Below are 26,575 nucleotides of genomic sequence, written 5' to 3'. Positions count from 1 at the left end.
GTAAGATTATAGCACCTTTTGTTGCATACAGATCTGTCATACTTCATTTCTTTTTAATTAGCGCACCCTGTGGGCTACAGTGCTAATAATAATACTATCTATGAATATTAATATTGTATCAATTCTTTTTTTTTTCTTTTGGAACCACCAGCTTTAAAGTATTAATATTCGTACATTCGAACTTAGTTTAATAATTTAAATTACACTATTCCTTCTTGAAAGGTAGCATATAGTTTTAGGCGTTTGAACGTACTAACAAACACAAAGTTTCACCTAAATATGTAATACTAGTACGACATAAGTCATGTACAATACACTCTGTGGTTAATTTGCCGTCTTGAAGCCTAACACAAACTGTTAAATACTTCAACTGGAATAGTTCTAACAAGCAAAAGTTTTGCGCGTGGGTGCTCACATGAAAGTTCAAAATAAGCAATATACCAACATACAGAAATCGATCATGTATGTATATGTAGGTTGTGTAGGTGGCTATAAATAAATACATATGTATCAATTCAAGGCGATGTCGCACGGTGAGTGAACAGGCGTACCGGACACTCGGGTGACCATGAAATTGGTTAGTCCCGATATTTGTGCCGCGAAGTATTATGATTAATAACTCCGATGCGACAGAAGACATGCTTTTATATTGAGAACGTTCGTGTTTCATTTAAGGGATGTATAAAAAGATGAAATGGCCAGTAACTGGGTTCGGAATAAAAAAAGTTTATGTGGGGGTTTGATAGGTAAATGTTACTCAGTGTATTTTATCTGTTTACTTAGAACTGTTGATGTAACGAGACTCATTTAAAATTGTGTCGTCTGAGTTCTGAAAGCAGTTTTTCATTCTGCCCTGTTTCGAAGTGAATGTCAGAGACGCTAGACGGATTCTTGCTGGTTTTGTCATAAGCTTAAATTAAAAGTAATACGTACCAATTAATTGATCTCCGATGGTTCATTGACGTTCTTCAGGTAACATCCTAAACAGGCTAATATGTCTTAAATCATCTAAATATGTTTAAAAGCAATTCCCGTTTTCGGTTTCCATTTGGTATCCTTACCTCCGGGTAGGGGGGGCGCGGGTAGTCTTCAGATGCGTCGATTTCTCCGAATAAGATTAATAAATGCAGGCGGGGGCGCGAGGGGCTGGCCAGTGCGCGGGCGGAGGGGGGGGGGGGCGACATCGCGGCTAATGACACGCGCCGCTGCAGATATTTTTTTATCGCGAATTTAAAACATAAACTGGTTGCGGTAGCTTTAAAAAGATGGAATACAGAAGTTTTACTTCACGCGGACTTGGTAAAGAATTTAGGTGGTGTTGTGGTAGTGGTTAGTGTTTTGTTTCACTTGTCTTCATGGTGTTACGAGACTGAGGGAAAGGACATGCCAGATTATTTGCAAGGATATCGATTTCTTTGAAGAAAAAGTCCTGCCTACTTCTTAAGTTCTGTAAATGTACTTGGGCCAGCGTTGTCCCTAGTTTCGTTAGTAATGCAACTGGTGCTTAAACTCGAAAATATATCACACGTTCGAATCCTGCCTGAGGTTTTACATTTTTCCTTATCAACTATACCTATTCATATTTAAATAGCTGTGTGTTAATGTTCATCCTGATTATAAACTATCTGTGTATCAAGTTTCGTCTAAATCTGATGAGTGCTTTTTGCTTAAAGGAGGACCAAATTTTTGCGTTTATAATAATAATAGGAATTACAAGTGTTCTAACTTAGGAAATAAATATTGTTCTGCGAACATTTTTGTTTTGTTCAAATATTGATTTATAAGTGATACTTCTGCATAACATTTGTCGGTAGCCGCGGGCAGGTCCGCCGCGCCCTACGGCCTGCAGCTCTGCATAGTTCACCGCTCTGCGCCCGCGCATCGAAGCTCGACGCCGGACTAATCACAAGTTAACACCTATTGTTGAGCTTGCACTAGTAGGTACATACGTATAAACAATGGATTTGTCGCATTAGATTAGTATTACTTTAAATTAGTTACTCTAAGAAAAGATCTTACTATCTATTTGTTTTTTTTTAAAGAGTAAAAATATCTCGATTTGTATTTGGGTTAGAGTTGAAGATGGTCTAGAACAACTAATTAGGGTTAATTTTATGGAATTGGAACGCTTATAGGGTGTTTAAACTAACCAAAAAACAGACAAACGCACAATTCAGACTCAGTTGTATTGTTAACTAGCTGTTGCCCGCGACTTCGTCCGCGCTGTTAGAAGATATAAGTTAAGATTTATATCTACCCTGTTTTTTTCCACATTTTCCATTGTATCTTCGCTCCCATTAGTCGCAGCGTGATGGTTTATAGCCTTAAACCTTCCTCGATGAATGATCTATTGAACACGAAAAGAATTTTTCAATTTGAACCAGTAATTCCTGAGATTAGCGCGTTCAAACAAACAAACAAACAATCAAACAAACAAATTCTTCAGCTTTATATATTAGTATAGATTAGTATAGATTTACTTGACTAGTTGGATTAACGAAATACTTAATTCCATAAATTCTGAACCGCCTAAAACAATTCACCTGTACGTAACAACTTATTATAACTAATTTAAAATCATAATTAATAAATGTCATATTCTGAGTTATACCGTTTAGTACCCGATCCGCTGTTCACCGGATACTCACAACTATCTTTTTCATCTATAATACTAACTTATGTAAGATTTTATCAAGCTTTAGCATATGTATTAATTTTACAGCAGGATACCCGTAATAGCGGGAATTACAAGTTAAAATTTAATTATACGAACAAGCTTATTTGTATTTGTCATAGTGCAATATATTAGCGCAGTTTATCGATAAGAAATTGCAATTTTCCATTTGCTAGAGTTGCGCAATTTATTCATTTAATCGTTTATGTTTCTTGAGCCTAATTGTGAGTTGTTTGGGCTTTTAGATACAAAAGTAACTTTAGTATTTACTTGGAAGAGAGCTTTATTTATGAATAATTTAAGTTATTTAAAGTGCGAGTGAATTGTGTAAATGAAAAACGTGTAAAGTAAAAGAATTTATTTTAAGTGAATGACGTCAAAATTCCAGTTAACCGCGAGTCAATGATGAACACAAAAAGTATATAAATAAAACACTTTACAGCGCAAGAAGCTATAATAGCACAATTTTCTAGTAGAGAGCAGACAAATACTCGTGTAATCGTTCAATGTCTTCATAAAGGGCTTCCATTACGGCGCGCGCGTTGATGTCTTTTACAAGTGCGGCGGCGGCTGCGTATGCGACTCATGCGCAGGTCGCGATGCCAGCCATGCCCCGGCAATTAGGACTGTCAATAACTGTTTCAGTTTTCACAGCTTATTACTAACAGCCTAGGCGTTACTATGGCAACCGGTTGCGTAGGCTTACGGAACCCTGGTCGATTTCTCTGGTTTCCCATCAACGTCGAAGTGATATCGACCGGGAGACAATAAATCCGGTTCTGCTGCAGCGGGTTGCAATTAAACTAGTGTCGCGACGGGGTTCGCGGACCGTGCGAAAGTGAAGCACGTGGGGGGAGCGGGGCCGCCTGCACATGCACACAGACTAAATGCTATGGTACGCTCATTTGAAAGCTTCGATAAAGCTCTACGCTTCGTAGATCCGTCTTAGTAGTATACATTTTGGTACCGTTTTTGTGTGTATCTTGGTGTATACTAATTTCCACTTTTCTCATGTAGTTTGCTGCATCATTGGCTATACAAAAAAACTTATAAAAAATTTTGGGATTCTTTTTCGAAGATATGACGCATCGACTATATTGTCGATAACGTTTTGGTTTCCAATCAGAATCTTGTTGGTTATATTGATACCTAATTTTTACAAGGTATTTACGTTTATATCATTGTACATATACGTATGTCGAAGACTCCTCAGTCGCTGGGTCCACTGGCTGTGACTGCTCTGTGGGTGTAGTGAGTCTGCGTGTGTGTCGGCGTGTAGGTGTTCGCGAGTGTATTCAGTCCGCGCGCGACGGCCGACGCAGACGCACGCGCCGCTGCCGAGAGCCATGTCGCGCTAGGCGCGCCCCCATGGTGTACCCCGAGGCGTCCCGCTGGGGCGCGCCAGACGCCGCGCTCGCCCCCCTCTACGATGACGTCTACAGAGGTCAGCTGATATTTGCAACCTCACTTATTTTTAACACATTCCCACCGTGAATCCTGCCAAAGACAAAGTGACTTTCTGCGATCGCAAAGTGCTCCTTACAGCCTGATTTATCAGATATGTCTGTGGACGACGCTCGCTGGCCCGAGAGGTATTGTGGCCAAGGACCGTCGGTAGACAATCGTTTTGCGATAAATTAGGATAATCCATTCTATCCTAACGTTAATCCATTGTTCAGAATATCCTCATTAGTGTCATTCCATATTTAAAATTTGCATCCAAGATCGCAGAAAGGTACTTTTTTGGGTGTCTTTATGCCTAAACTCGGGTCACCAATATAATATTCAACCGTGAAAACTGCTATACGTCCAGGGATTGCCTTTGCTGACTTGGACGTAACGAAACAAACCTCCGTTGTGCAAAACCTCTTTGTGTCTAACCTGTGTCTCTGTTAGCCGGGTGTCGACCGCGCTGCATGGGTGCCGGCTCGCCGGAGTTCGATCCTATTTTACGACCCCTACGCATTAATGTAATTATTACGTTGTTATTAAAACTAAAAACCGGTGTTAAACAACTTTTTTGATATGTTCTTTTGCTTCGGTTTAAAGTAAAACATTTTGAGGTTTTAAAACATGTTTAAATATTAATAAAATACTATCTTTTATGATATATCGTCTCAATATTCTTGTTTAAGAAGTTGTATAAAATTCGCTCTTTGTGCGGTTGAGCGGGCCGATGACTCAGTCGGCAGACATCTGATACTTACCATTAATATTTACATTTCAATAGAGCCTGCTCGTAATTGTAATGGTTATTCCGTACTTGCCGCGGTGTGAACATTTGCAGTGAAGGGTACGTAAACTAAAATAACTTGCAGACAAGTCCAGTGAACGTTGTGTTCCGAATAAAATCGGTTATATCCGCTCTGTCTATTAAAATAATACTGTGAACAGAACGCCGAAGGCTTTTTACGATATTAGAGGAAATCGTAGTCGGCTCGGCATTATACCAGTCTTTATGAAGTTATACTGCGTTTTGTTACTTTTATTCGTGAGTTAGCCTTTATTTCTCGCACGTGTATATTTTCTGATAGATTTTATTTACGGCAAACATTTTCTTTGTTTGAGTAGGGAGGCTTAACCAGCTGATCAAATTGCAATAGGAAAGTAGTCAGAGTACCATTATTACTTTAAGCTACGACTTGAAAACTTTAAAGGCTCATTCATGAAATAATTTTCCGGTAGGGATTGTGGGGGGTTATGCTCTAAGGCGTTCTCCAGTAATCTCGTGAGAATGGTTTCGCGGCCGTCTCGCGCACCTGTGCCGTCCCGCGTCCCGGCGCACATTCGCACTCACGTTACAGTAATTCCACACGACATTCAAGTGTTATCCTCGTAATATTTAGCTCTTAGCCTTGTTCAACGGTTCTATTGATAATCTGGACAGCTCCTAACGGTGCTTTTAAGCTCAATCAAACCTTGAAAATACAATTGTCTTGAGGAAATTCAAATTGTGATTTTATAGTAGGTATCTCGTTTGCGATGGTCTATAAAGGCACTGTGGTCAGGTTGGAAGCTAGACGAGGCCTATAGCGCAAGGTACTAGTTATTAAATGACCTGCGACTTTCCAATCGTCCCACATAGCGTGTTATACATTGAGATATCTCGCGATTTCTCGATCTTTATCGCATGTGTATCTTCATAGTTTTTACGTCAATTATTAGTTTTAATTGCTCGTTAATATTTATAATTCGTCGGTCCCATGTTATTAGTTCGGCTTAGCTGTTAATTGTGTGGCTAATGATGTTTACGACGAATTTGTGAATGTTTTCACTTTTTTTACATTAATATATTCGAGAAAATAGAGCAAACACTATTTTCACACAAAGATAACCGTTTTATTTTACGAACGTAAATTAAGGTTTAACGTATTTTCCTTATTTTGATAATGTATAAAACTTCTTAAAAACAATAAAACTAATATAATCATCTTGGATACATAGACATTAAAATCTTTTAGAAACATAAAATTTGATTTCTTTGCAGAGTTATATTTAATGGACTTTTAAGACTCTTACCAGAAATCATAAACGTTTTTTTAAATATAAAATAAACAACTGAAATTTAAAAAAAAAATCGATGATTTCTTAAATGCCTAAAGCACGGACGAAATAAACTCAATAAAAATTTCTAAAATAAGTTTCGAATGGATCCAGAAATTAGCGACATAAGAAATCAATTGCCTTTTCAAGCAAAGTGCAAACTTTTACCAGCTACTGTTTTCTCTTTTAAATTTCTCTTGTTCGACACTAGATAGAGATGGTTTAGCAGTACCCCGACACGTGGTCACACGCTGCACTCAGGTGCAATCGTTCAGGTGATCTAGTAAAACATTCTGCTGCAATCTATAGCTATCACAACCGGCGTAAAATGGAACAAGCACATTGCTACCCAGACATCCGAATACGTGAGTCTACAAATTATATTTGTATTTCAATATAAATTTAAATATCAACTGACGTCTTCTAAAATTTGTGTTGTGCTGTTTTACCGACTGGATTTTTTTTCGGTCGGTAAAACAGTTCTTTATTTTTTTTTTGAAAATTTATTATATAAAAATCACTAGTCATTAAATATACGCTAATAAACCAATTATTTCTTACAAATATTGAAAACTAGTTGAAGCTTTCTATGAAAGCAGTTTGCGTTCATAGATATTGGATACCTAGGAGAAAGTGTTAACAATATTTGATCTTGTTTCTCGGTTGCCAATGAGCTTGTGTACTCGTGCGGTTCGATAGGACAATTTCGCTGTTTAGCTGCGATATGTAACAAATATTTACATGCAGAAACGGTTTTTTTTATTAAACTAAACATTTAAAATAAAGAGCAACGCAAGATGGTTTTAAAAGTTACTGATTATTCAAGAATAACTTTTTATTTAAACTTAATAAAATAATCTAGTAGACGAAACAAAATGATCACTTTGTTACCTGTACGCCAACCTCACGTGTGTTTCGCCAGTAAAATAACAACCTCTATATTTTGCTTCCTGTCAGTAACAAGCACGTTACAAGCAATTTAGATTCCAATAACAATGTCTCCGTAAAACAAGCTGCGTAATCATGTGTCAAACAGAATGATCTGGAGATAGTAGATATATGTAGAGAGTAGCGCAGAGCGACGACGTCTCGCTTCCACACCTACAAGAATACCACTTTAAGACGTGGTGGCAGGTTCCTGAGATTAAATAAAAACGTTCTTGCCAAATGTCTAGACGTTCTCAAATAAATCGAGTCGTAACAGTAATGAAATAGAGCATTGATTATGCAAATTCCGAAGTACCGCTAGAATGTTGGTTCGCATAAATCGAAACTATTATACAATAAGTGGATTTCTCTATAACTATAATTAATCAAGCCCGGGTCAAAAACACTTCGGAGTGAAAAAACAGTTGGTCCAACATCAGAGTTATGATGACGCGTCGTAAATAATTACCAGGAAACAAAATATACACTAATAAATGTCAGATGATACAGTTTTATTGAAATTGTTCCGTTATAGCTGTATCCTCACGCTTAAACCATGTGTGAAGTAAACAGAGATTCGATCTTATTTTCTGTGAATATTTTTGTCGGATTCAGCCTTAAGTCCATAACCTTCGGAAAATATGCAAGTAGTGTAAAGTATAATAATTCTAAGTATGACATTCAGACACCAAACAAGTTTCCAAACAGTCTTAGAGTGAGTCGTTTGTGCGCAAATACAACTAACATGCGAATATAACAAATGTCATTAATTATTTTCGTTTACGTAACATATGCTCATTCATAACAATAGTCTTTTGTTAACTAAAATTCGTGTAAACGCTACAAAATTAACATAAACTAAACATCGATAATACAAGTTAGTAACAACTTACGAGAGATCAAGATGTATCCAATAAATAATGTTGATAATATTATTTTAACGTAAACATCTGACCTTGGACCTCCTTTGTTGTCCTCGTGATTGCACAATGGAACCGTTAGCATCCTAGGAGTATCGCAGAATGCTCAGCTAAATATGCCCATTTATTGAACAGGGGAACTACATTCAGTAAACGTATCAAACATCACGATTAGACGGTAAATTGTTTGTTTAACTGGCAGTTAAAGATCTCGGAGATTACTCCGTATTAAGACAAAAAGAACAGGTATTTAAATCGTATTGCGTAATAACGTAACGTAGTAATATCGTATTTTAATAAAAAAAAATAGTACAAAAATTAATAGTCAACTTGCCCATTTCATAAAACAACAATTTTGCGAATATTTTGTTTAAATAAAAAAGTAACAGCTTTAAAGTTTAACAGTTAAAACTGGTGTCTATTCCTAGTGATTCGTTTACACCACGACTTACGTTTGTTAATGTTAATTATTCTAACGCTATTACATACTCTGAAGTACATTTATGGCTTCATCTGTAATGCCAGAGGGACTATCGGATTTACACCTTACCAAGATTAATACGAGGATAACATTTTACGGTGTAAACACCAATTAAAGTCTTTATCAGTGTTGCCACTTCAATGGAAGGAATTACCCCGGTTATTGTAGCCTTGCCCTTATTTTCTTGTTTACCCTATATTAATATTTGCCTGTAATTAATTTGACGTTGTTTACGTTCATTTGTTTCGTTTGTTTTCTGTTTTGGAACGTGCCGAACGTCCTGTGTATTTTAAATTTCGATTCGGGATTTAATGATAAAACATTTTTGAGTGGTATTATTTTGGTGTAAATAACAGATGTCGAAATACGAATGGACAAATAATAATTTCGGCATAGCTAGTCATGTTTATACATACATTTATGGTATATCTTCGTGTAAGCTGGGTTATAAAAAATATTCTGTAGTAGTTACAAAAACATAGTACTAAAAATAACTTATATCAAGTACTCTTTAAAGATCGGTTTCTCGTTAACAGCAATACACTTTAGAAGGATCAAAAGATTATTACTCTATCAGTACACAGTTCTTTTTGGGTTAATATCATATTTATAGAGTAGGGGTGGTAGAATCATTAGTAAATGTCCACCCCTACATACATCAGGCGAACGCCCTTTGTTTTACGATACACGTGTTGTTGGTAACAAAAACTACGAGACAGTGGTTACATTATTTGATTTATTATTGTACGCTGTACAGAAATAAATGTTCTGTTAAAAAACAAACGATGTTTTTCCTTTTTTGTTTTTCGATTCGATTTTATAAATAGTCGGCGTCTGCAATAGTGATATGCAAAACTCATTTCATTAAATATTTCAGTTTATTAAGACATTCTTTATGTTTTTGTATACTTAAAAAAGTTAATTATGCATACTGTATCAAATTTCATTTGGTATATATCATTAAAAATATATTTTATTGCAACAAATTTCGTCACAAGTTTGAATTTGAATATAATTCGTAATATAATATCTTATATACCTACCTAAGCAGATATATTTCACAGATAGAACGACTTTAGAAGATATTTCCTTGGTTCTAGATTCAAAGTAACAAAACTCGAAGGAATTCAATACTCGAAAATTAAACATCAAAGTACGAACTTACATTACGAAATCGCGAAAACAATAAAACACGGCGACCGAGCCCATAAATTGAGTTTAGCGATAAACTATCTCACGATATCCTCAACATGATACTGACTCACATATTACGAATTCCTACGGCACGAGCATACAGAGTGTACCGCCCACTGGTAATGCCTGAATATCGATGCTAGCACTGCCTGCACACCCGCGGACTAAAGGAACGACGAATAAACGCGCGGACTGAAGGACCAGACCAAAAGGACCAGATTTTTAAAGTTAATGCCTTTTATTGACCAAGTACGTTTGAGCTTAGTATTTTCCAGAAACACAACCTTTGTTTCAAGCCAAATTTTATTTTCATGCAGGCGAAATTCATAAACCTACGTAAAATCCATTTTCACATTTACCTACGTTTGTATAAACGCAAGCATTCATTTCCCTAGTCCTTTGGTACGGTTCAACCATGAAACTAGCACTCGAGCGCGCAACGAGCCGACTCAGTGGCTCTAAATAGTACCGCCGCAAATGTGCAGGCAGCCTTAACTAGTATTTCATTATTCTAGCCGCGCGCCCTACGATTATTTCGCATAATAATAACTGGGATTATTTTCGGGTGTTAATGTACCTGGTAACCTAGTACTGCGGTATGCGATACACGTGCGACCTCTCTCGACTTCCTCGCAAAGATTAAGGTTTAATATGGAAATACGAGGTGTTGTAGTGTCGAGAGTTTAATACGTTTGCATAGGGATGGCCTTTATATCTTGTTGAGGGCTCCTGACTCCGGGAATATTGCGGCTTAGGAGTTGAGCTATCCTTGTCATGGCCAGTGCGTTGATTCAAGAACTCAGTAGTGCCATTTTACAGTAGTATGTTGCTTAAAAATACTTCGGTACCGATATTCTCGCTTAATACTAACTAAAGCAGTCCCATGTAGAGTTCTCAAAGCAAATACCATATAGCTGAAAATACCAGTATACTAATGACATCTCTATATAAAGTAGATAAGGTTCATAATAGGTTGATGGACGATTAGTCAGCGATATACTGATGTGTTTATGTGTCGATCTTTGAACATCGTTCGCGTAATGTATGGCGGTGGTCGGTCCCAGTGGACGGACAGACGAGAAGTTACCACTTTAGTTGGCTCTTCTAGTAATTCCCGCTTAATGGATACGTTTGCAACACGATATACCTACTGATCACTTGTGTGCAAACATTTTCTTTAATTCCCAAAAGGGTTAATTTGCGGCGTATGCTTTTTGTCGCAATAAAGGAGGATTTTTCTGTTCTTTTTAAATGTATTTGCTGAATTTGTTCGTAGATTCTTGAGCAGTTTTCCCTTAAATGTGCTGGTGTGACAGATTAGGTAGCTTGAGTAGCTTCTTAGTATTGTCAAAGTTATTTTTGAGATCTACAACTCCCTTATTGTGGAAAACAGACTAACTAGTGACGAATATCACTCAATAATTACGAAGTCAGTTTACTCACAACATCAAAGTTATACAACTATTAAACTACAGTAACTGCAGCAATAACTACAATACTAGTCGATTGAACTTTGAATCGAACTCTACATTGCTTAATGAAATCGCTTCAGAAACTCGGATCGTTACAATTTAAACAACTGTACACCATTACATCTGGCATTCGCTTATAATATGTCTACATAAATGTTCACAGAAGCACGTTACTGGGCGATAGGTATTATTGAACCGTGTACACCACATACACTGAATTTAAGACCTTGTGCACCAGAACTTTAAGTGCATTTTTGATAGCAGGTGAGCCATAAGCTGAACTTTGAATTTTTATTCTCAAACATCAAACCATCAGGTGATATTGAAACTAGTTGCATCATTGGCTTTGAATGCTAAAATTCCACTTTTATTTTACGGAAGTTTTATTTTTGTGGTCCTATGAGTCTGATTGAAAAAAGATATTGGAGAGAGAATATTAAAAGTCAAAAATTGCAGTTATCATGACGCGCAAACTTTTTAAACAGTTTTGGCAAAATAGTGAATCAATCTTTGCTTACTTAAATTATATTGTGTGAAAAATCATCACGCGGATGTATCACAGTATTTTTTCTCTCACAATTTTAACACTGAAATTCGAATAATTTAATTTCCTCTGCCGATAATGATACCAAGTTGACAGCTGTCATTTGAGTTCTTGATTGACAGCAAGGCTATAAGGGTCTTTGCGAGAAAACGTGAATTAACACTCACAGCGATTAATAAATCAAATTACTTGAAATAATTTCTTTTATTAAGACATCATTTGTAATTTTTCTCGCTACATTTTGAGGTTATGAATTTTTCATTCGTTCATTCATTTTTTAGGCTTGTCATTCAATGCCATGTTTGATGTTCTCATGTGTAAAAATAACACAGATAAATATTTTTTGCCCTTTATAAAATAACATTAAGTCCAAATAGCATTACTTCGTGGAATAGGTAAGTGAAAAGAGAGCTCGGAATAGGTTTTTACAAAATCATTTTTTGGTCATAGTATGCTTGATAGCAATATTTTCGAGGTTTTAAAAATATTAACCCCCAGATAGACTGATGTATGCTCATTTACTAATGAGCTTGTAATAAACATGTTGGTTGAAGAAAATATAAGTGCGGAACATCAGATGATTTCCCCGGAGTATAGAACATTACTGTTCCATACTTTATTTTGTAATTTCGAATGCTCCATAGCCTTCTTTCCAAAAATACAACGTGGATAAGATATTAAAAATGTATGATTAGTCAGTTGAAATAATATTAATTTACAAAACTCCGTAACTCAATTGTACGTAATAAGTATAGGCTGGGAAAAGGCCTCCATTCAGAGAAATCACAAAAATATGTAGGTAGGTATAGAAACTCTTTCTATTATTTTAAAAGGACGTAAGCACCATGTACATTGCTATCTAGTTATCTATTTTATGTCATGTGAATAGGTACTAGAATACAGTCTTCTGTATATTGTACTGGAGTGGAACCATCTACCAAAACGTCTGGATTCTCGAATAACCATTGTATATCTTCCATTAGAAGCTGTATGTCTCTGCAGGTCAGTTTCTCATGTCTCAGCGAGTTTCCGTTTCCCTCAAGTTTAGTGAACGTCATAAAGCTCGATGCTAGCTTAATTGTTATGAATGTGAGACTCTCAGATGGCTAGACATTCATTTGAAGTTGAGGACATATAAACTTGGATTTTGAGAGGTAGCGCTGCGTGTAGTATGGTTAGGATTACAGATTAAAAAAATGATAATCAGGAAAATATAGTATTTGAAAATTGAATGATCAAAAATAAAATTTCTTCGGTGATATTTTGCCACGTTTGCAACTTTTGTAAAAACCTAGTCTAAATCTCTCCTAACTCTTGTTACTATGCTGACTTCTCACAATCTACGAACAAAATCTTAGACATCTCACTAATCCATTTTAAATCAATACAATCGGAAGCAATCACGTTCATAGCCGCACAAAGTCTATCGTCCCACAATCGGAGTTCAACACGACCTTATTTTTTACCTCAACAAAAAAATAATATCAGTCCGTGTAAGTCCAGTTAAATAATAAAAACCCCGACGTTCGTATGATTGGACGGATATAATTATTTATTGGACGTCGTAAAGTGATCAATACAAAGTTAAACGTACATAATTAACAGTCAACTAATTCTTTAAGATGATTGGCATTTGAGATTTGTTTCCTTGCTCCCAACTGGTTTTGTGCCGCGGATCTGTTTGGTATCGGGACCGATTCTAAGGCTGTTACTTTTAACTTTCGGTGGTATTTCTAGTGATGTCACTGTTCTATATTGGATTCATTGTAATATCTTCTTTAGTAAAGTTCTTGTGTATTGGATTTTTATTAATTTTCTTATTTATACCAAAGGTTAAGTTAATACGTATTTAGAATTGACTTTTTAATTATAATTTGTTTCGTGCCTCGACTTAGCGTGTCAACCATTGTGTAGCTTAAATCGGATTATGAATAAAGAAAACGAAATTTATGTTACCAAAAAACACGCAGCACAAAAATAAAAATGTTCAAATGAATCAGATTTCTTTATGTGACAATATTTTTACAAATGAAATAAGTAAATAAATGTTCAGTTTTCACAATAAATAAATGTGACTCTGTGTTGAATATTTGGGGGACGCTGTTTGTGCTCGCTTCACGCTTGTGTTGCTCCGATGTGTCTCCGATTCATGTCCGAATTCAATATGGCGTCATCTGTGTACCCATTTCATACAGTTTTATTGTCAATGTAGAATATATACTATATTTGTTTAAAAAATAATGAAAGCTTTGTGAAAACAAATTACAGGCAGGCACTTAAATATTGACTGAAAACAAAATAAGCTCAGATCCTAAGTGGTCCTCAGCGTCAAGTTCGAACTGAAGGACCACTTTAAAATGACCCCAGTCTTACAAAGCTGTACTTAAAGACTATTTATAAAACATTGTAGAAAGAAAGCTAATTAAAATCTCTTTCCGCTAATACCAGGTGAATGTCGCATTTCATATGAAATTACGATTCCTATTAGATTTCGCTGAAGTGTGCGAACTAGCCATTAATTATGGAACTTCATGAGCGCCAATGAAACGCTATCGCGACCCTACGTTACAGATCAAACAGAATAATTAACTACTTTTGTTCCTGGACTAATATATTACCGCTGCAAATTCTCGGTAACTGTGCGCAACTACGGCCCAACAAAAAGTATTGTTCCCTTTGTTTCATAATCTAACATTTTTTTAAACCTTTTTATTCCGTCCGGAAGGTGCTTTGAAATATTATTTCACAGCTAAGCTAGCTTTTAGTTACCTAGTCTGAAACAGAATGTTTGTAGCTTATGGAAAAAAAGTAAACGTTTTTTTTTAGCTGTGTTAGGTTCTGTAAAGTGTCATAGTAGAGAGAAACTCAATTACTTTTCTTGAATTGAGTACATTCAGCCAGAATGTTCTAAAGTTAAACATCTGAATACGTTCCGGTGATCTCTGCTGAACTCTACCGGGTAACTTATGTTAGATAACAATGCACCGGAGACGAGAATACGAAATAGTTTGCATATCTCTGGTATGGAACAAACTTGTAGAATAATATTTTGGCATTCACTTTTATAATTTTATGTGTTATTAGATTTCTGAGGCCAAGATAAGATAGTCTTAATTCCAAACATGGCCACGCAAAATATCAAAAGATATTATCATCGAAATTTCCAATTTCGAAACATATACGTATTAAATTTTACTTCTTAAACATGCAAATTACGATTATAATTTTTAAAATACGCTCAGACAGACTATTAACTTTACGCTTTCGGTATTTATTGGTTACAAAACTATATTTAGTTTTTGTGTTGACCCTACACGGTGCTCGTGCCATAAACTAGTTCGCGCTTTAAAAAAAATAAGTTTATAATGAAAATGTCGATTTATGTTAATGATGTGTTTATAGGCGAATGATAAGAGCTCATTAACTTTTGCAAATTAGTTATAAACCAGTAATATAAAGGTTTTTGACATTACTACTGATTAGTGTCCTTTGTGAAACGGCTTGAATGTCTTTATCTTATCAGTTTTATGATATATCTTTAATAGTTGAAGATTTTATTAAAATACAGTTTTGTTACAGTCGTTTGTTATCATATTTTGCTCTAGGAGGGCAGTAACTAAGGCTTTTAGCGAGAATATGACATAAACGCGATAAAGACTCAGCAAAGCTTTAATATCTATCTGCGAGAAATATCCAAGCCCATTCAAGAGGGAACTAAATAGGATTTTTCAAATCTAATAGTACCTAAAGATTTTATTTTAGATAGCCGACCTATTTCTTTGGCTGAGAGGTGTATTATGAAGTCTTTTTGCAGTAATGGATTAAGTAAGATGCGGCGCTTCTTTTAAGTACACTTAACCTCTCCGTATTTTAGCTTTATTACTGTGAATTAGAAAATGGCATAACTTACGACTAGAATATATTCTTTTAATTATTGACGTAACAGACCTTGTAGTAATAAATGTTCTATACCGAGCTCTTTGTTACACCAACACAAGTATAAAAACTTCTTTCTCTCTGTCAATCAGGCCGAAAAATCCCAACGACAGTCTGTCTCAGATTTGAAACGTTTAAATTCCGAAGCATTTACTTTTTATTTGGATCATTGGTCAAAGTGATTCGCTGAAATTGCGATGCCCTTTCAACCTTCAAGGTCGCCTTTATCTTGCTTCAGTTTTCATTTCTTTCCTTATTGCGATTCTTGTTGACATATGGGGCTATCTTATGTGAGTTATGATTACTTTGTGAACCTCATGGGGGATTTCCGTGCAGTCACAGACCCGCATCCCTTCACTGTCTTACGTCCGTCCAATGTGAAAAAAGTTAGAATATGAAATGTGTGGCATCAATCGCAGACGTTGGGAACGACGATTCGGCAATCCGACAGTGTAAGAAAATGCACGATCTTATCAAACGATTGTCATCTTCCCGGTGTTACTTCGATAATTGTCGTATCAACACGTCAACGGTCCAGTATGGAACTTTACCTTCAAGGGGGAAGGGGGGGGGGTTGTACAGTAGTGGCTGTGGCAGTGGTATGGGAGCCAGGCTTTGTTCGTGATTGCAGCCCAGTGATGCGCCGCTAATTACCTTCGTTCACTATACGATGAGGGGGTGGTTTCAAACGACTATCGTGTTTTCAAAGCTTTTAGTATTGTATGTATTATCTGATGAACAACCGTGTTTTTTTAACAAATTGAACCTATGTAGGTCGTTATGGACGTGTAGGTGCTAAAATCGATACGAATTATATTTAGTAATCGCTTTTCCAGTGAAATGACGATAATATACGTGTAGGTAACAAATGAGTGTTGTGTTTTGTGAGCTAATAATTTTTATAGTTACTTTTCTTTTTTATTTCCTATTCCAAAATCGCAACGGTTGTATTATACGTTAAAATACCTGTATAGAATCGGGCTACAAATCCGAGCAATTAAAATTACAAGCGGCATCAATCACAGTCTATTATGCGCGGCTTTTGCTAGTTTTGGCGACACAGTTTAGTTTTATTTAGGTCAGCGGTTTTAGAGTAAGCCATTGTTAACTGAAATATTGTACAAATATCTTGGTAACAATGTATGTTTTTAACACGGATTTTCAATTTGTTTTCATTAGGCGCCTTATATTCGCTTAAACAGGAATTTTCATTTCATAATTTTTGTAAACCACTTGAATTATTTCATAAAAAAATAAAGGCTAAAAATCATATACACGGTCGAATTGAGAAACCTCCTTTATCAGAAGTCGGTAAATAGAAGGATTGAATAAAAATACATTTATGCTTTAATACTTCCCACCTGTCTAAATCGAGTAGGAAATGTCTTAATTCTTAATCTTATTCAACACCAAAATAGCAATCAATCGATAACCATCAGGGACTGATGTTTCTCGACATCATTACGTCACTGACCTTTGTCATTTGCCAATTATCTGTCGTCAGCCAGCGGCCATGTTCCCTAAGGACAGGACTATCTTGACAACCAGTGTTAAATACTTAGGAATTATATTGATGGAACATCCGCTCTCCTGGGAGACTGCAGTGGATGAATCTTTGTTTATTGATGCGTTTTACTGTGTGTTAGTGTTGGTAGATTCGCTTTCAGTGTGTTAAACCATTTTTCTAATATAAAGGTCGATAAAAAAGTTCGATTAAAAAAAAACAATAATGTAGAAGAATGTACTTGTATTGCAAACGAACTAATAAGTTACAAGGTAATAATAAAGTTAAAGTTTCATATGAAAGTTTGAAGAAAAAGCGCCACATCCCGTTCATAACGACAATCACAAAAAACATAATTCTTAGAAACTTTTGTACTAACAAGTTACGGAATAAATAACTACGTGATTTTGAGATCTCGCCGACAATTTAATCAAAACAACATAAAAACCAGTCAAAAGTAAAAGTAACATCAATACTAAATAACAGCGATACATAAATCGACGAGCAACCATTAATTAATCTGCGTGACAGTTTCGTTTTACTTATACAAAATAAACGCAAAAACACTTTTACAAATGTATGAGAACGATCGCAATAGAGATTTAATCATCGCGTTAGTGAAATGACTTGCGAAAACTGACTCTTAATATGAAAATAACGTGATAAAATCCCACATAGTGCCATTATTGTGTTCATACATTCACAAGCTTTCTAGTAAGTAGTATGACGAATGATTAAATCGGCGTTTCAGATCGTGTGAACTGACACAAGTGGCAATACGGAGAAATGACACAGTTTCCTCTATAAAATGTTATAGAAATGTCAAATAGTAAATCATATTTTAATAGAAGTAGATAGTGATAGAGTCTAAAGCAATTTTATCTAATTGTGTGATCTATATACACATAATATTATGTATAGACATCTACTGAGGGGGAAGTTTGGGTATACATATTGAATCTTATAACAAGTTAGTTTTACTTACAAATTGTCGAACTATATGTATACTTAATGTTTTTAGTGTTAAAGAATTATGTTATAACTACATATGTAACTGAATACATTTTGCGTCATTGCTTTATACATAGTATCGTTCAGTAATTTATAACCGCATAATGTTTAATGTAACATGTTTTTGACAGCATAACCACAGGCTAAAATAGGATACCGATATTCCCATTTATTCAAAATAACACTCGCTTAGTTACTGTAAATTAGCCAGCTTTTTGGTTAAAGAGTTTCAAATAAATTTGAGTATCGGTAATTGTGGAATATTTTGGTGAATTTTCATTGAAAGACGGAATATTTCGTACCGTTTGAACGTCCATTCTCTCTGTTGTACGTTACTTTGTTAGGCATCAACGTCAGGTGCCAATTACAGTCGCTTTGACAGTTACTTGTAGTCACGTACGATCGATTGATTGCTCGGACGATAGCCAGGTAATGATGGCTTCGAATCAATACTATTGCAATACAGCCATTCATAATAGAAGCCTCGCAGATAAATACTCGATTGCTATAGCGATCGTGTATAGCGATGTATGAAATGATTCATGAAAGCTTGCGATTAAAACCAGGAAACAGATTGAAGCCATACATAACTCACGAATTACAGTGCTTGTAATAAAGTATTTCGATTAAATACTGATTTTTCTCACCTTAAAGACGACGAAGGCGTTCGAAAATAAAAATGTCCTTAATACCACGAGCAAACGATCGAATAAATAAACTGTCAATTTCCCTGCAAATTACTTTGATATTGGAACAATAAGGCGGTGGTCGCGCTCATAGCGGGTAGCGTCATGTTTATTGTATATGTCATGATCGTTGTATTATACGAATGTTCTACGAATGATTTCGTCGCAAAGAAGAAGACTTTATAGAACGGTGTTGTCGGCCAGCGACAAACTTCTAAAATAAAAAGCAACGTTGAAAACTAATAGAAAATATATTTTTTGGTCATTAGTCACCTTATAAGAAATGTATCGAAACAGTGCATGCTTAAAATACATGTATTATTAGCATATGAAAAAACTGATTTGTTTAACATTTATTCATATTTTCATGTGCATTCTTCGTTTATCTCTGTTTCTCTCATTCCTCCTCCGTGCTCAATGAGACCACAACCTTACAGTACAGTGGATCACCAGCCCGATAAAAAGTAATGTGAAATAGTACAAGTATATGCCAGCAATTTTCTCCCCTATTGAGTAAATACAGTGTTTTGTTTCCATTGACGCGCCGCTATCGGCAATTTCCCTTCCTTGATTAACATTAACCGCAGTGTACAGGAACAATTATTTATCTTACGATCTAATGATATAACGTAATGTTTTACTGTTTTATTAGTGGATTCGCACAACTAGTTGAAGTTGAATACTTTAATGATAACGGGAATTTTATGGTTTGTTAAAAGTCAAGTTGAAATTACATTAGCAATAATCGATAAACGGTTGTTGCTAAAATAAGCTTAGCAACCGTTATATTACTTATATTATTAGCTATAAACTTTAATACGTACTTAAGGGAGGATTCTCCAGTCAGGTATTTATATACTTTAAATGAGAGTTATAATCCTGGTACTTAATTATTATAGGTGCTGTTAATTGTAGTTTATTAATTGAATTGCACTGTACCTAAAGTAATATGGTTTTATATTATTTATAGCAAGCTTTTATAAAACTAAAATTATTACCTTGTAGAGTCAGTACCAAAATCTTGGAATATATATGTATGTACATACATAATGGGATGGTTGGCGCTCTTTGGGGGAGGCCTACGTTCAGCAGTGGACGGCGATAGGCTGAGATGATGATGATGATGATGATGTATATATTCCAAGATTTTTAAATCATCATTTATACAATTATTTAAAAAGTACATGCTTTACACAAACGATAACCAAAACTTTTCTTAAACTGTTTTTCGCCTAACATAAACGTCATTCATTTTAATAACTATAAAGCCTAGTTTTTAACACCTAAAAAAACCTTTATTAATACTAACTGTACTTAGCAGGAGCAACCGAGTACTATTCTCTTGTATATCTTCTTGGAGAGCTCTCCTCGCCATCTTGCCTGGAACTCCGCTTACGTCACGACTTGCACAACTTTTTGTTGGAACTGTGTGAACTTTTAACAGTTAATAATATTTCTAGAAAAGGTTTGTATCACTTCATTCGTAGCTTAATAAAGAGTCAACATCATATCATACCCTGTAAATGACCGTCCCAGAAACGTGACAAAATAATAATAAGCATTTGAAAAGACGGCTGCATATCAATCACCTTAATTGTTTATTATTCTTTCCTCATTTTATTCCCCGCCCTACCATTGTTGTTGATGTTACAATCTACGCACAGCAATCAATTATAAAAACAATAACAAGCAATATATAACATCAAACTACAATTAAATTCAACAATTCAAATGAAACCTCAAATGATGATCCAAATATTACGGAACAGTAAACCTGTGGTTCCGTACAATTATTAATTACGATACACAATAATGTCACCAGCGTGTAACATGTTACTTACAACTACGGTGACAAGGCAATCAATACTCTGGCATACATACGTTTGTCGTCAGCTTTACGAGTGTCGTTATGGGTATGTTAATGTGCACATAGGCTAGAACGTTCAGTTATATACATTATTTTTGTACTAAACCTATTTTTCGTTCGTTCACTTGTACTTTCTGTGATTTAGTGCGCACCAGAGAGGTATTTCGCGGTCTGTGTTCATAATGAATCACTCACCTGCTTTTTGAGATCGCAATTCGTGTAGAAAGTGGATACTAGGTACTATTTTATTAGATTTCGTATAGGCTTCTTCTCTGCACCCTTCTTTCATCTCGCCACGTTTAATGTACGATGCCAGTTGTTTTTGAAGGGGTCAAGGTCACAATAATTTATTTAACCTTTTTTGTCACAGACTCCTAATAGCCTTTTTGTTTTGTCAATTTTGTCTTTTGAAACATCAACCATTCTTCCCTCCCTTTAATAATTAACAGGTAAACAATGAAGCAGAAGTTGGATCGTTTCGAAATATTTTCATCATTTTTCACTTTTTTCAATAACGAGTCCGCCTAAATTGCCCCCTCCGGATATTCCGGAGACATTTCAAAGCGGGGAAATCCTGAGAAATCGTAACGGATGGGGGTAGGAGCCGACTGAGAGCCCTCGCAAACGTCGCCTTTCAGAAACAGACTGAAACAGTCGACTCATTGTGAGATAATAATGTCTACACAGGGACGCCGCGCCGCGCCGGCAGAACCGCAGAGCGCTTTAATTTTTACTTTCGTTTGAAGTCTCATTACTTGAAATGTACTGCTCTTAATAGTGCCACAATTAGCAAAACCATATTGTCTACACCCAAGAACTATGTGTCATGTTGACAAATTAATCTTGAGTATTCTGTCGGTTTTAGTTACATTTAAGTGACGACGATGATGTAATTATAAACTTGGGGGAGTAATATTGTATATTGTCACATTGAGTTTTTTTGAGAACTAATATATAAAGCGTGTTCCTCAATGAGCTTATTGTTTTAATAATCCCAATCTGAAGAAATGACTGAACTCCTACAAATGTAAGTTGAAACCACATTTTTGCCAATGTCCACCAATGAGCAAGTTCAGATATCGTTTATATCAAGGGGATAAGATTCATTTTCGCAATTCGTCGACATGAATCTTGAAGATTGTATGCACAACTAGTGCATACAATTTGTATTTGAAGATTATCTTACCGACTTTGGGGAAACTTCGTTAAGCTTATGCAGCAGATAAATTTGAACTGGATATATTCCGTTTCAACGCTATCATCCAGCTGCACATTCATGTTCATGCGATCATTTTTGGTTAATAATTAGGGCATCGTAATTGTTACGACTCATATCCACATAACCTGGTTAACCTCTACCCTTCTGATCCCATACCATAACTGATTACGATTACAATGAGACCCGATAGCCGAACTATCCATGACCACGATTAAAACTGTTCAAAACTATCCATCGGAATTTAAACTTTGCGTAGACCCATCCCATAATACTTAGCCAATTTCGAAAGCTCCCCGCCGCTTGCAAATTTTTGGGACTTAACATTTTGATTGCTTTTGTAAAAGTCATCATGCAAATGGGGAATTCTCGCCGAATCACTCGCGGATTTAGTGTTTGCGGGTGATGAATTTTATACGGCCGACTCATAAATTAAACTTGTCAAGCATTTGCATATTTACTTCGTAACAAAGCGAGATTTCGCACTCAAGGTGGAACAATAAAAATTCATCATTTTATGTGTTAGTGAAGCATTAAAGTAAACGTGGATATGTAAATTGCATTACGCTCTGAATTGAGAGAAAATTTCAAGCTACGGTTAACTAGCATGCTTATTAGATTAGTATCATAAAGTCAGTAAATTCCTTCGGAATTCTAAAACGAGCGAACATAGAACATCCCACAAACAGTGGTAGTGCTGAATGGCGCGCTAATTGCGGCCCTAGTGCGTCCACTTCAGGCGATAAACACATGAGCATTACGTAATTGGTGCTCGGCGGGTATTTCTAGACTCCCCTCTTTCTGTAGGGCAGGCACTACACCATAGTGTACCCCTATACAAAGGATAGGGGGACACATTTTATAAGTATTTCTCATTGTACATGACGCTTATTTAGTTTCCTTCTACGTAATTAGATCAAGTTTACACTACCACTGAGAGAATAGAAACGCAACGTCAGAAACTGAGTATTTTTATAAACATATCTATTATCTCACATAAAATATGTATATAAATTGTATATACAAATTAAGCTTCAACAGGTACCCATAGAAAATACACGATCGCTTTAACTTAACAGTACAGTTAGTTTACAGATCAAGTCAATCATTTAGCACCCGACCAGCGACCGGGTACAGGTATCGCAAACGTAATAAAGAGAACGACCAACATTAGCAGGCTCAACCTAATAAGGACGCTAGTTACATTAAGGCCGGCTGTAATGGCGACTTCTGATCTGATATGCAAGTTATTCTTGGTCTGCGAGTTTATCCCGACGCTTTAAAAGTCATAATCATTACGAGTGCCAGCGGAAATATGAATAAAACTTGGCTTTTACAAACAAATTGCCCGCAATGATTGTGGGGCAAATGGCGGGACAAATTGGATGTGTTTTTTAAAACGGGACATGCTTGTGCTTTGACAGTTGGGAAGGAGATAACGTTGGTATTAAATGCGCGCTGTTTGGAACTGGGGTACGCATGCGATCGATAAACAGCAATACATTTAGACTTCTGAACTATGTAACTGTTTAGGTATTAAGTTACATGTTTACACTTCATGTTTCTGCGAAAAGTAGGATTCAGGGTTATGGATCTTAACCTTATCGCATTATTATGTTGAGATCGGTCTATAGTGGCAGCTACATTGGGTTAATAATACATGGCTTTGATAATTATCACAGATCACTTAGCTTTTTAGTACTAAAATAGTTTTCAAAATCGGTTAGATCCTGAGACCCGTACAACGTCAAAAACTTACAATCGTTATGGCATTATTGCGACTGTACTGAGGCACGAACGCTCGGCAAAAGGTCGCACTTCGCACTACGAAAAAAATGCGTAAATAATCTCCGTCTTTAAAGGTGTGATAATGTTGCGTGATAATAAGATTCGCAGATCAGTAAACAACCAAGTAATAGTTATGACTAATTCCGATTTGTGTTTTGACGAATCGAATTCGCATTTTTCACGCTTAAAAATAAAATCCTCTCAGCATAAGGTTAAAAAAAAAATGTTTTGGCTCCGTTTAAAATTATTTTCCGTGCTTTTGATCGTGCTCAGAAACGTATTGGATTTCCGAATCAGAAAACACAAAGAGGTTTTAACCTGAATAATGAGTTCTCCCCATACCTTCACTTAAAAAATAATTTGATCCGCTCTAGCTTTTTCACCGTAACAATGAAAATAAAATTTATTATTTTAACAAATTTAAAGGTTGTTCAAACATTTCCATAAAAATACGTTGTTTTATGTTTAGTATTTAAAACTTCCTTTATTACCCCAACAGGTCAGGTATCATCCAAGGTTTTAAATTTGCTACATTACAAAAAGACCTAAAATTTAATACCATGCGACTAACTTTTGAGCTTAAAACGAATCTTGAAGCTTTAAATTCTAAGATTATGTCAATAAAGTGTAAAATATGTTGTGCAGCTGACAGGGTGCTATCACTAACTCTTGAGCTTTCGAAACGTGCTAGCAAAATTTAAACTCTAACTCTATATACTAAAGTTGTATTTTGGTTGTGCAGCTGACGGAGTGCTATCAACAGTGAACGTGGTGGAAGCGCTGCAGGAGTTCTGGCAGGTGAAGGCGGCGCGGGGAGGGGGCGCGGGCGCGGGCGCGGGGGGCGGCGCGCTCGTCATCTACGAGAGCGTGCCGGCCGCGCACCCGCCCTACGTCTGCTACGTCACGCTGCCCGGAGGAGCCTGCTTTGGTAGCTTTCAGGTAGGTCTTCAGTGTATCAAAATATATTGTTGATGATATTTGATATTGTAATGAGGCTTGAACATGTTTTAACAGCAAGTATCGAACATCGCGCGTTGCACTGCATAACGCTCGCGCTTGTGTAAACGCTTGATAATTTGTTCGGTTTATATAAGGAGACATTGAGATATATAAAGTATTTAAACTAAGCTAAACTTTAAAAATAATGTTGAAGTATTGGAGTAATTATGGAGTTGGGCATTTTGGCAAATTCACTGGTTAAAAAAATATGAGGGGATGGTAGTCCAGCATCAAAGATGAAGAACACATTTTCAAGGTCATTTACAATTTTTGCAATCGCACGAAACCATTCGACGTTGGACTGCCATACAGTCGAAACTGAACGTTAACTAACTTTTGAACTTTGCCTGTTTTGTAACACAGAATTGCCCGACAAAGGCAGAAGCGCGGCGCAGTGCTGCGAAGATCGCGCTCATGAACAGCGTGTTCAACGAGCACGAGTCGCGGCGCATCTCTGAGCACTTCATAGAGAAGGCGGTGGCGGAGGCGCGCGCCTCCTTCGCAGGCGACGCCGCCGCGCACCACCAGGACCCCAGCGCGGGGATCGCAGCTTTCAGGTTCGTACTGCGTACTATGGTGATCACTTCATTGAGAAAATGGTATCACAGCGCGTGTCTGTGAACAGTCCTAGAAATTCCACTTGAAAGTAAATATAAGGTCTCTCATAACGGTAAATGTTTTCACGTAAAAAGCAAAGATTTAATGTACGAAACTTTCTTAGAGATAGATGAGTGTATTACTTTGTAGGTAATGTAATTTATTATAGTGTACGAGTACATTAAGTATACGGCACGGAAGCATGAATAAATAATGAAAGTTAGACATAAAAGAAGGATTATTATTTTCCTTTCATCGAGTTGGCCGAGATCCGTCCGGCTCGCAAGACAAAGAAAGAATAGCGTGTGCTTTCTTCCCATTGTTGGGGAGTATGTATGAGCAAACTTCATAATTGTTCCCAAGCGCCAGATAATAAAGTAGTGTAGAGTAAATAAAACGGGTTTTGTGTTTGTGCAGGTTCATGCTAGAAGCAAACAAGGGCCGGACGATGCTGGAGTTCCAAGAGCTGATGACGGTGTTCCAGCTGCTGCACTGGAACGGGTCGCTGCGCGCGATGCGCGAGCGGCAGTGCTCGCGGCAGGAGGTGGTCGCGCACTACTCGGCGCGCGCGCTGGACGACGCCATGCGCGAGCAGATGGCGCGCGAGTGGGCGGCGCGCGAGCGGGACGCGGCGGCGGCGGGCGGCGGCGTGCTCCGCGCCGAGCTGGCGCGGGCCGAGCGCGAGCTGCGCGCCGCGCGCCTGGCCGCGCGCGAGCTGCGCTTCCCCAAGGAGAAGCGCGACATCCTCCACCTGGCCGCGCGCCTCGCGCCGCCGCAGCAGCAACAGTGATCTCATCGCGCCTCCTCGCCACACTCACACTTTTGTTATTTAAGTATAGGTATATAGTCTAAGATCTGAGTGTTTTATTACCCTTCCCTTTCATTCCTCTAAGCAACACCTATCTACACCTCTCAGAAGACATTTGTCTGAAACAAATTTAAACATCTGGGTCACCGCTCAAAAATATATTACTAGTGGCATCGTCTGGATAGCAACTTACATAAATTCATGTTCCTTATGCAAAAAGTAGGTTAAACGGTTTTCCAGTATCCTGCGCTTAGCTGAGCTGAGCATGGCAGGTTAGTATCCCGGTAAGCTGGTGTGAGCCATCGGGCGGCGTACTTAGTGGAACTCATCGAAGTTTTCTAATTATGCAGAGCATTAGAGTCAGGACGAGCATCGCGTCAGGACAGGTGAGCCTCGTTACCGACTGAC

The 26,575-nt window shown here is 36.9% G+C and overlaps 1 protein-coding gene across 1 annotated transcript; it reads left to right on the top strand.

The window, feature by feature from the left end:
• Nucleotides 1–2,563: 2,563 nt before the first annotated feature.
• On the top strand, nucleotides 2,564–26,213 carry LOC113501906 (protein limb expression 1 homolog). Its single transcript, XM_026883218.1, has 4 exons — nucleotides 2,564–4,118; nucleotides 24,506–24,702; nucleotides 25,126–25,319; nucleotides 25,777–26,213. The coding sequence occupies exons 1-4, from the start codon at nucleotides 4,043–4,045 to the stop codon at nucleotides 26,147–26,149; spliced, it is 840 nt and encodes a 279-aa protein (XP_026739019.1). The 5' UTR covers nucleotides 2,564–4,042; the 3' UTR covers nucleotides 26,150–26,213.
• Nucleotides 26,214–26,575: the final 362 nt, after the last annotated feature.

The sequence above is a fragment of the Trichoplusia ni genome, chromosome 16 (assembly GCF_003590095.1).
Source record: "Trichoplusia ni isolate ovarian cell line Hi5 chromosome 16, tn1, whole genome shotgun sequence".
In the NCBI taxonomy this organism is placed as follows: Eukaryota; Metazoa; Arthropoda; class Insecta; order Lepidoptera; family Noctuidae; genus Trichoplusia; species Trichoplusia ni.
Note: the sequence above shows the minus strand (reverse complement) of the source record. Positions and strands in the feature narration are given on the sequence as shown.